Source organism: Echinops telfairi, unplaced genomic scaffold (assembly GCF_000313985.2).
Source record: "Echinops telfairi isolate 266 unplaced genomic scaffold, ASM31398v2 ScPeMD7_7417;HRSCAF=8455, whole genome shotgun sequence".
NCBI classification, from domain to species: domain Eukaryota; kingdom Metazoa; phylum Chordata; class Mammalia; order Afrosoricida; family Tenrecidae; genus Echinops; species Echinops telfairi.
In genome coordinates, this window is record NW_022111317.1 from 4213219 (window position 1) to 4226424 (window position 13206).

At 52.7% G+C, this 13206-nt stretch overlaps 1 protein-coding gene across 2 annotated transcripts in view; it reads right to left on the minus strand.

Moving 5' to 3' along the window:
- Positions 1 to 13206, minus strand: part of RBM14 (RNA binding motif protein 14) — a 15124-nt gene that overhangs the window by 1299 nt on the left and 619 nt on the right. Inside the window, exons 2-3 of one of the 2 annotated variants that reach the window (XM_004713563.3) lie at positions 7165 to 8617; positions 6192 to 6439 (exon numbers count right to left, since the gene is read on the minus strand). The exons of the other annotated variant lie outside the window; for it this stretch is intronic. Of the exons in view, the coding sequence (XP_004713620.1) occupies positions 6232 to 6439; positions 7165 to 8617 (1661 nt within the window). The 3' untranslated portion in view covers positions 6192 to 6231. Of the gene's footprint in view, positions 1 to 6191; positions 6440 to 7164; positions 8618 to 13206 lie in introns of those variants that run through there. 2 annotated transcript variants of the gene reach the window in all.

A 13206-nucleotide genomic window follows, 5' to 3' on the forward strand; every position in this document is an offset into this window, starting at 1 on the left:
GGGGGGGGGGGCTCCTTTATGAAACCTGACAAATGATCCAGGAATCCAATGGTAGCCATAAAATCACACTACCATCTGGTCACCACCAATCTTGGTCCATCTCACTGGCTGCGTCAAGGCCACAACACAGTGATGAAGAAAGCAGTTCGGGGTTTCAGAATCAGCGCCCAGTGCCCTCTGGAGGCAAGGCAGCATTCGGAAGTGGTCACAACCCAGCCTGAGCATGAAGTGCTTCAGGTATAGAAATCCTCTGCTCCTTTTAGGTGTGGCTTTCTCCACGTTGTTCACGTCCCAACAGCCCTAAAGGGAAGAATTATTTTCTAACACTAACTGACCTTCTCCACCCGCCCCACCCCAGAAAAGCACCACTAGATTTGCTTCCTGAAAAAGCACCTGGTGTGGTGTGTTTATGTGTGTCTGGTTCTTGCCAGTCTTCCAATCTCTGTTATGGAAATGTAACAGCCCTGCTTCCCAATATGGTCTCCAGGAATGCTAGCCTTTGGTCTCAAACTCACTTGAACTGGCTGCCCCAATCTCAGACATCCCCATTCTAGCCCTACCTTGGGATTCTACCCCAATGACTCCATTATCGTTTTTCCACATACTTACCACCACTCAAGACTCCATTGGTTTATTCATCTTCTGCTATCCCACCCTTGCAGATCCATTGTTTTAGCTCTAAATTTATAACATTAAAGGAGAGACCCGGATGTTCAGTCCTTATCAGCTTGATGGCTATGTTAAGTGCAGGGTTAGCACTTCAAGACCACCAGGCCACAGCATGCTCCCTGAAGGTAAGGCAGGGATTGAGGGTAAGGGGAGTGGTAATGAGGTGTGGGGGTGGGGGGGGACGGGACCTCAAGGGATACAGTTTTACTCTGCCCTATAGGGGTGCTGTAAGTCAGCAGCAACTCAATGGTAGCAAAAATCAGCTTGTGTCATCTGAGCACTTGTCAACACTGAAAAGCAACTACTTTCAAAGGGATCCCTGGGATGCTTCCAGTCTCCTGCACACACAAGCAGTTGTCAGAAAGGCAGGAGGGGAACTTTCCTGACTTCTTCCCACACTAGGATTCAGAGTGTGACAAATGCAGTAAAAGGACACCTTCGTGTAGATTTGTAAGACTTCCACACTTATGTTCACCTGCCCAATTGCATCTTACCTAAGAGGGTAATGCCTAAAAACTTTGAAAGATACACATTGGAAAGGCCAGGTAAAGACATCTGGTCTCAATCCTCTGCCCTGGTGGTGTCCTGGTTCCGTGTTGAGCTGCGGTCCACATAGGGGGCAGCTTGAAACCACAGCAGCTCCTTGGGAGAAAGACTGGACTTTCTTCTGCTCATATGAACAGGTACAGTTTCAGAAACCCACAGGGGTCACTATGAATCAACACTGACTCCACGGCAGTGAATGAGTTCCAGGCAAGGGGCTGGCTGTGGAAACAATCCGTACAGTCCCATGCTGTTGTTCACAAAGGGCCTCGGGACTGAATTGCCGGCCAGGCTACCAAGCTCAAAGTGCCATGCCCAAAGCCAGCCAAGTGATGGTGACAGTGCCAAACACTGTTATATTCTGGGTATGAATCTAGACAGCAGAAAACCAGGGGAAACCCCAGTTTAGGCAAAACCAGGGACATCACAATCTGCAGACATGAATGTCCAATCTGTACAAGAGGGCTTCAGAAGTTTGTGGAAAAATGGAATTGAGAGCATGGAATTTTTTTCCATGAATTTTCTGAGGCCTCCTTGGATTAGTTTCCTGCGCCAGAGGTTGTCCTTAAAATTTACGTTAACTAGTAAATAACTCCAGTATCTAGTCCAGAAGTGAGTTACTGTTCTAATAAAGACTCATATTGAAAGCCAGTGTTCTCCAGGGACATTCAGGAAAAGCCACTAGGCTAGCTGAGGACAAAACTCCCTAATCCTCCAATTCCACTGCCAATGCGCACACGTACCCCCCATTTGCCATAAAGTTGATTCTGAACCCTGACAGGGTAGAACTGCATTCCACGGTTTTCAAAGGCTGGTTTTCCCCCTAAGATCAGGCCTCTCGATGACAGGCCTTCCAACTCCTACGAGCAGAACAAGAGTGACAATGAGGGTGGACAGCCACATCTGCTTCTGACATGCCTCAATGCAGGCTCGAGCCTCCAACCTTCCCATTGACACCCCAGGGGACCCTACCATCCTCTTGTAGGCTGTGGAGTAAAAACCCTAACTCGGAGTAGAATGGGCTCTTCATGTTTTCTAGGCTGTAGTCTTTATAGGAGCCTGTCAGGTCGTCTTCCTGCAAAATCGGCTAGTGGGTTCACACCATCATCACACCCTCCTCTTAGGCCATGTTTACACACTGCAGATTGCCTACTTGGCATCCACGCCCCAAGAGTCTGATCTGGAAATGGGAGTCTGAAACTGGAGGTGGCTCGTGCTGACGTGGTCCTCTCAGTCCTTTTAAGTCCCTGCCTGCACTGTCGTTCCCCTGTGCTGAACAGGAGCCTACATCCAAGTCCTTCACTCAGTGATCGCTCCTGAACGTTCTCAATTTGGATGACTGGTATTTCACGAAGGATGGCCACCAAGGCCCTATGTTTGCCAGGTGCTCTCATCGGACTCTCCCAGCAGGAGCACTGCATTGAGTACCAAGCCCTGGTTGCTTCAGTTCCATCATCACCCCTTTCTAAGCCATGAGGCCCTCAGTAAATGTATAACCTATTACCTTAGTTTCCACATCTGTAATACAAGTGTAGAGGCAATATGTTAACTCATTTGAGTTGCTATGGAGATTAAATATATGAAAGCACTTTTAACAGTCCTCAGCATTTTTGAAATCAACATTTGCTATTATCTCCATTATCTTCGATCTACAAAGATATAGGAACAGAGTTCCCAACATGCCCCCAAGTCACAGCTGATGATTAGAGCCAGGACACCTGATTTCAGAGCCAACCACCTTGCTCATCTATGCCCAAGCAGTCTGCAAATTGAATGAAATCCAGCTGCAGGAAGTTTTTCTAACCATGGGACTGCCCCGCCCTCTCCTGTCACCGGACTTGCTTCCCTGACAAAATCCCTCAACAGCTCAGCCTGGCTCTTTCAGCCTGCCGTTCGGACACCACCAAACCAACCAATCCGATGATGTTCAGTCTACTCCCAACTCTTTAAGAGCCTACACACAAGCATTTTTAAGCATTACATGGAGCCCCTGAAAGTTCCCCCTGAAAACTCTAGATTCCAACCTTTCCTGACAAGATAATGTAGGTGAAGACTCCCTTTCCACATGCTATGCACCTTCTCTATCTCCCCAATCCTATGGTGTAGGCCCCTCGTCCATTAACCTAGGAATTTGGTTCTCCTTAAGACGTTGCCCACCCAAGCAGTGTCGTATCCCCACGGGTCAGAGAGGACCTGAAGGAGAAAAAAATGCCTGGAACATTAACAGTCTGCAGAGACTTCCCAGAACTGCACCCATAAGTAGGGCAAGAAAGGGACCCACCCTCCCTCCCTCCCTCTCCACCAAGGCTGACCCTCCATTACTGTCCCATCACCTCCAGAAGAAAGCAGGTTGAGACGAAAACTGGAAACCTCTATTTAGTCTTGTTCCAGGTGCAAGCCAGTGAAAGCCATGGGCGTAGGTAGAAGTGACAAGTGCGTAAGTTGCAGCAGCCTGCAGATACGCCGGAAGCCTGCATTTCCCACAGCATCCATGGTTCTCGGGCACTTGACCCCACCCCTCCCAACTTACAGGACCCTGGAAATCACACATCCACAAGAAGCGAAGCATGAGGAATGGGTTCTAGAAGTAGAGGTGCCATAATTTAAGGAAAGGGTGGTTATCAAACATTCTGTGAGAGAGAAGAAAATCACACGTGAGTTGGCATTGCAGCTCCTTCTGGCTTCCAGCAAGGGAAGCCTGGAGGCCAAGGCAGCCCAACTTATCAAAAGGAAAAGACAGGTAGTTAGTGACCAGCTAGGCCCCAGGCTGTCCTATGTCAGAGCCCTCCCTGTGGAAAAGGAGGACAGAAAGCCACACTGACAAATATTAAAGACACAGGCTACAATCACAGCCCTAGTACCAACCAACCCTTGATTTCCAGGGCAAAAACCCAAGGTAGGTTTGACTCAGCCCTCAAGTTGCCCAGCCTCCCTGGAGAGCTGCAAAAACCCTAGCTCCCAGGACCCTGTGGTCTGAAGAACTTCAAAGGCACACCAAACACCTAAAAGCAAAGCAGTGAGTGAAAGCCGCAAAGGTGGCCCTTGCCTGGGCATCCCTGAGCTTGCTCCACTTAGCTGCCTACCAGAAGGAGCTCACAGCTGTAGATGGTACGCTCTGACACGCTGGGCAAAAAGCACCCCTAGTCCAACCGCCTCGTCCCAAGTAAGGACCCACCCACCCCAGCACCTCTAAACCTCACAGGAAGACCCAGGCTTTCTGATCTCTCTCCACCCAACCAGTCTTCAGCCATGTGCCTGTCACCAAGCCCCAGCCTCAACTTGTGCCCATCTGGATTTGCCATGTTCTTTTTGCCCTGGTTCTCTCCACCCAACCCTGGACTAAAAGCACAAGAACCCCCAATTCCTCACCCAGTCCCAGCACTTGAGGCTATGGCGACATGTCGAATATAAACCCAGCAAGACCTCTACAAGTCCCAACCAACAGAAAAAGGGGGAGGAGTCTCAGGTGGGGATGTTGACGGGTGGGAAGGGCGCTCCCATGATTCAACAGGTCAACCAACCGGTCTAGAAGCCAAGGCCAGAAGTCCCCCATGCCTTCTTCCCCTCTGTCCATCCCTTCTCTAAACAGTACCGGTGCTAACATCACCCCCAACCCGCTACTGGCTCCTTTGAGGTCCCAGCCCCAGCCCTCACTTAAGCCCACCGCCTGTAAGACGCACCAGCCCTTGTAAACACTAAAACATTCCCTCCCCACCCCCACCCTGCTGGCTGGCTTCCTTGAAAGGCCAAAGCCCAGCACCATCCTGGGAACAAAGCACAGGTTGTTCCTGAACAGGTCACCAGTCAGGAGACAGGGTCAGCATTGGGAATGAAGTAAAAAGGCACTATGCTTGCTGCCTTTGTGTGCTGTCAGTCAAACAGGGGCCGAGACGTCCAAGCAACATGGTCTGGACCAGGGGTCCTCAAACTTTTTAAAAGGGGCCAGCCAGTTCACTGTCCCTCAGACCCATTGGAGGGCCAGACTATAGTTTTTTTAAAAAAAAACTACAAACAAATTCCTATGCACACTGCACTTTATTTTATTTTGAAGTAAAAAAACCAAACGGGACAAAAACACCTGGCGGGCCCTATGTGGCCCGAGGGCCGTAGTTTGAGGACGCCTGGTCTGGACGCTCCAGTCCTAAGGATGACTGGCTAGTGGGATGCTGAGGAGTTAAGTAAGAGTCCTCTGGCGAACAGAGACATCACTCTAAAGCTCACATCCAAACCTTGCCTCGGCCACGCTAGGCTGTCAGGCTGCCTCTCCTTAGTGGCCACCTTCTTCCTGGATGTCACAAGGGGCTCCTCAGAGGCTGAGTGCAATCAAGACAATGACAACCAGGTTTCCAAACTGCAAATCGCCCCGTTTTATTGTCGTCCATACAAAAGGGGTGGGGATGGGGGTAGGGGTGAAGTAAGATTTTCTAACACCATCTACTTGGGGAAATGGGGCAGCGAGATTGTGCCGGTCAACATCATGGGTCAGTGGGGGTTTGGACCGAAACCAACGGACTCTCCCAACAGAAACCCAGTCCCAACAGAGTCCACAAGGGGCCGGAGGTAGGCCCCTGGGCTGCTGGCACAGCGTGGCGCAGAGGGAAGCGGTTACAAGGAACACTTTCCTAGTCTCCCGCATGTCTAAAGAGAAGGGCGCCGCATCTTCAGCTGCAGGGCTCCCCATCCAGACAACCTTTTACTATCGCGCACAAAAATAAAAGGGAGTCAGGAAAAAAAAAAGAAAATCCCATTCTGGACAAATGGGAGGCGGCAGGGGAAGGGGGAACCGTAGATCTAAATTAAAGCCAGTGGGCAAGATTCGCTGCGGAGGCGAAGGACCAAGGTATGTGTCTGCTGTCTCAGGGGCTGTCTCAGGGACAGTCCACAGGCAGAGGGGATGAAAAGCCGCAGGCGGGACAGGCATGGGCTAAGCAGCTGGAACCTGGGTCTGCAGAGCCCATCCCACCTCCCCCATTCCCTGCCCGCCCCTCCCCACCAAGTAGTGCCCGTCCCAGGACGGCCCTACATGCGGCGCTGGTAGCCAGAGTGCATCTGCGCTGCCCGCAGGTAATCGTTATAGGAGCCCGAATAGCGTGCGTAATCAGAATGGGCATCGGGCAGGCGACGGTAATCCAGCGAGGCCTTTGTCGGCGAGCGGCGGAGCGAGAGCTGCGACTCTGATAAACGGCGGAAATCAGAGAGCTCGGCTAAGCGCCGGTCGGAACCATACCTAGTCGAGAGAAGAAGACAGTTGGTGAATGAGACAATCGAGGGGAGGGCTCCAGGTGGGTGTGGGGAAATGCCAAGGGTTTGGTCAGACTGGTCTCCAACAAACAAGACTTTGTCAGAAGGCTCACCACCCTGTCCAGGACACAAATCCAGGCTTGGGGCCAGCGCAGCAGGAACCCAAGCCCCCACCTCCCCAGCCCCCAACAGCTGGGGTGGGTCTGGGTCAACATTTCCAAGCCACCAGCAAGCTCCCCCACCCCTAAGCCCTGCACAGCAAGCAAGGCCTTGGTTGTTTCTCAACACAACGGCGGACGGAAGCCAAGCCCCCAGCTCCCCCTCATAGTGGACGCACCTAAAACAGTCCGCCTTCAGCCAGTGAGTGCCAAAGGGCAGACGCTCACACCCATCCCCACCAAAGCCTGGACAACCACGAGACAAGCTGAAAGAGCCCATCTTACAGGCGGTACCTAGATGGCTTGAGCCAGCCTAGACTGGGAACTCCTATTCCCAGTAGGACGCCGCCTGCTGTGCAGCGTAGGGGGCCAGGGCTGAGCTCGCTCGCCCCACTTAAAGCCCAGTGACCAAAGTCGCTCGCAGAACCCTCCCCCTTAGCCTCTAGACACCCCACGGGAGATGAGAAGACTGAGTCCAGGGTCCCTCCCCTGCCAACCTCGGCCCCCTGCCTTAAGCCCCAGCTTGGGGCACAGGCGGAGGGGCATACAGTACCTTTTTGACATGGCGACAGCCTTTTTGTACGGATCGTCGTAGCTGGCCCGGGGTGGGGAGAGGCGAGTACGCTCATAGGGCGGCGGGGTACTGTTGGCGTTGGCAACGGCCCCCTGGGACATGGACAGGTAGGCTGCAGACGGCTGACCTGCCCCATCGTAGGCACTGCCCGGCTGGCCACGGTAGGAGGCAGCCGCTTGGGGATGCTGCTGGGCAGCATAGGAAGCAGCCAGCGAGGCTGACGACTGAGTGCGGAAAGGCGCCGTCAGGGTGGCGGAAGGCTGGGCCCCGTAGGCCGCTGCGGCCCCGTAGGAGCCAGTGGCCGCAGCCGCCGACTGAGCCCCATAGGAGCCCGACAGGCCCATTGATGCTTGGGCCCCGTAACTATTTAGCTGGGTCTGCACAACAGGCTGGGCCCCATAGGAGCCAGCCATTGGGGTCGCAGCTTGGGCGGCGTAGGCGGCGGGCTGGCTGGCGTAGGCGGCAGCCGCAGCTGGCTGTGTTACATAGGCAGCAGGCTGGGAGGAGTAGGACGCCGCCTGCTGCGCAGCGTAGGGGGCCGACTGGGCGTTGTAGGAAGCAGAGGGCTGGGCGCCGTAAGATGCTGCCTGGGCCCCATATGCTAGGGATGAAGCCGCAGCCTGGGCCCCGTAGGAGGCAGCCTGGGCCCCGTAGGAACCCAGGGAGGCGGCTCCCTGGGCACCGTAGGAAGAGGCAGCCGCTCGGACCCCATAGGAAGAGGCTGCCTGGGCGCCATAAGACTGGTTACCATAGGAGGCGAGGGATGAGCCCTGAGCCCCATAGGAGTTGAGTGAAGAGGCTGTGGCAGCCTGCGCCCCATAGGAGAGGGCTGAAGCTGAGGCCTGGGCCCCACCATAAGGGCCCAGTGAGGATGCAGCAGCAGACTGGGTGCTGGGGCTGGCCAGCTGGCCCCTGTACGGGGCCCCGAGGGAGACAGAGGGCTGAGCACGGTACGAGGCTGCCTGGGCGGTCATGGGTTGAGTCCGATAGCCGACCCCCAAGGAGGCGGAAGGCTGGGCCCTATAGGCAGCCCCCAGGGACACAGAGGGCTGTGCCCGATAAGTGGCGGGCTGGGCTGTCAGAGGAGCCACATAAGAGGCTCTGGGAGGTGAACGGCGCAGGGGGCTGCGGTCGCGACCAAAAAAAGGTGGTGTGGGCTGTCGGGCTTGCCCATCAAAACCACCACTGCTGTTGCCAAAAGCCTGTTGGTAGTCGAAAGTGGCCGAGAAGCCACCAGTTCCAGGGAATGCCGCATCCCCAGCCCCTGGTTTCTTGGTCTTGTCCCCAGACTGGACAGCCAGGCCAGGCCCCTTCTTCTGACCCTTGGTTGAGAGTTCCACGTTGATGCGCTTGCCCTTCACCTCCTTGCCGTTGAGCTGCGCGATGGCGGCTTTGGCATCAGCCTCCTTCTCCATGTGAACAAACGCGTAGTCTGATAAAGCAGCAGACAGAGGGTTAGCGATTAGGGGGGCAGGGCACACTACCTGGTGGCTCCCCAACTGGACATACCACAGCACCCAGCTGCTGCAGCAACCTCCAGGCCTCCAAACCCTTCTCTCAAGGAGTCTGCCATACACAGGCTCCCTCCTAACCAAGCTGGCTCGCTGCCTCAGCAGTCACCTTTGCCAGCAGCCTTCTGCCCATTCTCCCCTCAACCCTGCCACCTCACACAACTTCCTGGTGAGAGAAGGAAAGAGCAAAGATGAACTGCGACACCAGGTCCTAAATGCCCAGGAAGGGCCCTGCCCTGGGCCACACCATCCTTCGGGCTCCTTTAACCCGAGGCTCAATGCTTCAACACTGGAAAGACCCACTCACAGCTTGCCAGGACCCGGTCTCGGCCCCACGTACAGTTAAGGAGGGCACACGACTGCAATGAGTGGTTCCAGAAGTCCAGTCTCAGCACCCCTCCCCCCGCTTTGATCACAGCACAGCACCGCCGCCTTCACAACAGTCCTAGGGAAGGTTAGACCCAGGCCCAGAATCCCAGCTCTGCAGTGCCTTGTCACCATACCAACCTATTCCTGAGACATCAGTGTAGGAGGCAGGACTCTGAAACAGGGCTGGAAAGGGGAAGTTTAGGAAGGTGGTGCTGGGCGTCGCGTAAGGACACAAGCTAGAGGACTGGAAACTGAGGTCCAAGCCCCCTTCCTCCCCAGCAGGGTGGATTACATTTCCCACTGCTCCCTCAGAGGTGGTCAGAGGCGTTCTAAGCCCCTAGGGCTTCTGCTCAGAGGTAATGGTTTACCGGAAAGAGGTGGTTTTGCATGCGATTCCTGGGCCCTCAGCCAAGAGCTGTAGGTGCTGTGGATGTTTCTGCTTGTTTCTCAGGCAACCCAGCTGGCCCTAGAGCCCTACCCATCAACCCCATGCAGTGAGAAAACTAAGAGGGAGGAGTGGAAAGAAAGTAGACTTGCACATGCACAAAACAAGGGTCTGAGGAAGACCTGAAGAACAATGGGAAGACCGTGCTCTAGCAATGCACCTGACCTCATCCATTCTGGTCCAAGGACTCCTTTGAGATGGAGGTCCAAGTACCAGGATCTCTCTCTCTTATTTGAGTGAAGATCCACTTGAAGAAATGAAAAGCTACCTGGAACAAATTATTCACCAAGAAGCCTTTTTAATAGTCTCCAAACCAATGGCCCATTTCCCCCAGAAACATCCAGACCGGATGTCCTCAGATACTCCTATAGCAGGCCATCTCTCTGGATTTGAGAACGATGCCACCAACTCCACTTTCATACTAACAGGAAAGATGGTGTTGATAAAAACATAAACAAAAAACAGCTAACAAAGCAGAAATCAAAAGGATGGTCCTAGGATCCCAAGCTGGGGCTATAAGGCCTCGGTTCACAGTCCAGATTTCTCTCTCCTTGTACGATTTGGGGGAATGTACCATTTACTTCTGTATCAGACAAATCGAGAAGGCAAAAGTAACTCACAAAGCACAAACCTTTACTAACAAAGGAACACCACTGAATGCTAGGAATAAAAGTGTGTACTGCCCTACAGAACCGGATCTTTAGCCTCTAACGCCATTTCTATATGCAAACTTGGAAGCCGAAGAGCAAAATCAATTAGTACAACTCTGTCTTAACACTCCCAAGGCCAGAACTGGACTCTGTATCTTATCTACTAACTCTACGTATTTGAAACTTAAAGAGTTCCTTCAGTCAAGGCCCAAAGCACCAGGGGCCTGAGAAGTAGACGCTGAGCAAATTAAGCGAAGGAAACTTCAGGCAGGCACTCAGAATACTCAGGTACCAGTCTGCTCCTGAGAGACTGGCACAATATCCAACCAAAACTCGGCATAAGTCACAATGTCACAAAATAAGATGTGCATGAATTGTCAACTGGAAAAGGAATGTGCTCTAGAAATGTTCACCTAAATCACATACAAGAATACAACAGACTTGGCAGTCCACTATCAACTCCCCGCATAGCTTTTGTTGAGACCAAGTAATGAAATCATTTGAAAATTGAGATTTTCAAACTATATAATTCAACTATCCAGATAGACTATACAACTCTTCTCTCCCCCCACCATCCCCCTCCCAAGTAATCAAATACAACTCTTACCCATTTCTATCAGGAAATCCTTAAGTCTGACATTGGAGAATGTGAACAAGTTGTGCAACTGACTCAATGACCTATCAGGGCCATGTGTCACCATGGGGAGAAGCTCAATTACCCCCTAAAGGCACTCTCCATGATGTCCAGGAACCCAACTATTCCCGGAGCAATGAGAGAAACCAGGATCTAGAGAACTTCAGGGACCCACAAACGGAGAGCGCTAGTCCAACGAACAGTAAGGCCCAGTGTATTTAAAGTGATTGGCAAACAATATCTTTTGAAAAGATCTCCAAACCACAAAGTCCTCTTGACCAAAGTCCAGAGTGCCCAGAAAAGTGAGTTTCCTATCCCAAAAAGAGTGTTAAAAAAAAAATTTAACTTGAAATTATAAAGTTCTGACTAGGAGGAAACCATGGCCGCCCACCCCAAAAACACAGAGGGGACCTTTCCCTCTGCCTTTCAGACCTCCCTCAAATCCTGAAATGGCTCCTGAAGCTGCCAGTGCTGCCCATCCCTCACTTCTAAATACCCAGTAAGATGTCGTTGTGGACAATGGTCACAATTTGCTGTTTCAATAGCGAGTTTTGCCCTAGCAGATCAAATCACATCTAAGCTCCTAGAGTAACCTAGCGACTGTGTGTTTCTCCTATGAAATAAACAGAACGGGTCTCTTGTGCAGTGCCAAGATTCGGTGCTTTTCAAAGGCCTGACAACACTCACTCCAATGCCCATCCTTAGCCCAAGAAACCAGGTCACCATTTAATCAGTATCTTTCATTGTCTTACCAACTTAAAAAGCTCACTTTCCTTCACTCCAAAGACAGAAAGGCGCCAATGCAGGACAGGATGCCCACCCACATTTCCCCAAAAGTCTGGGAGTGGCTCAGCCTCTTCACCCTGAGGTAAATGTATTTCTGGACCCTCAAACTTTCAGAGACAAAATGCATAAAGCCTGAAGCCCCCTATGCAAGTAAGCAAAGAAATCTAGATACCACTTACTAGATCCCATTACTGCACCTCCTCACTTGGTGTTGGCCCTGGGCCAACCGCAGGAAGAAATACCTGCCTTTTTTCTACCAGCTAAAAGGTGAGCTTCTCGGCCCCATGCAATCTACAAAGACTGACCTCAGATGCCAGAAGCTACTCTTACAGGCACCCTGTCTTCAAAACCGCACAGGAAAGTCGCCAGGTCAATTAAACACAGAAGGCTAATAAGAACCAAGCACACTATCTAGCCATTTCGCAGCTCATCTGAAGATCTGCCAGTCCTTACTCCAAAGCAAAACTCCATGCCCTCTACAATAGGGAGCACCCAGGGGGAACATGATTCCAGAGTCGAGGGAAACAATGCAGCATCAATACATAACAAGGAATGGAGCCTGCAACCTTTGACATCCCCCGACCCCACCCCTTCAGTAGGCAGGGTCCAAAAGACAAGTGCCTTTGCCAGGGTAATGAAGTTAGTAATAGCTCAGTGGGAAAGGGCACTGGAGCCACAATTCCTACCCCCAGCCTCACACTTCTCACAGGGTCTGAGCAGATGCCACCATCAGGAGGGCAGCAGCTAGCCCTGAAGCAAAGCTAACTCTACTCTGTCCCCCGGACTGGCCAAACATCTAAGGATCACCTCACCAAATCTTTACCACCGATTTCAAAAAGAGCCCCGAGGGAGGGGAGGAGGGTTGGTTTAGAACTCAGATTAGTTAAAAAGGCCACTGGAGCCTAAAAGAAAACAGGCCTAAATTTCGATTGTGGAAAACTACTACCACTACCACCACCACCCAGGAAAAAGCAAACTAGGAACCTAGCTGAGGATCCAGTCGTTCCATTCGACCCAGGACAAGTAAATCATGAGAAACTAGTGCCTCTTGTACACACCTCACCAGTCAGATTGTACACACACACACACACACATACACACACACACACACACACCCGACTCCCTTGCAAAATCACCAGGCTTTGTAAATGGCCACAGAGAAAGAGCCCCGCTGAAACCAGCCTCCTTCCACGTGAGAAAAGCCAGGGTCTCTAGCCTGTGGCATCGACTGCAGAATGGAGGCCAGAAAGAAACACGGTCAAAGGCCAAAGGGGGTCGGAAGGGGCCCCTCGTGAACCCGCCGGGAACTACGGCTGACCCAGGCTGACCACACTAGCCGATCCCAGCCCAAGAAATGTCCAAGGGCCCCGTTACCTTCCGCTCAGGAGGATTCATCGGGAGGGAAGGTGAGCGCGGCCTTGGGGCGTGCGCCCCCACCTGTCCCCTCTTCCCTGGCTCTGACAGACGTCTGCACGGAAGTGAGGAAGGGGCGGAAACTTCCCTGCTCCGCGATCCGGCATGCGCCCGTCACACTTCCCAATTTCCGCTCGGTGCGGGCGCGGGAGACGACGGGAAGGCGCGCCCCCGGAACCCTCGCAAGTCTCGCAGGCGCGGCCCCGGCCCCGC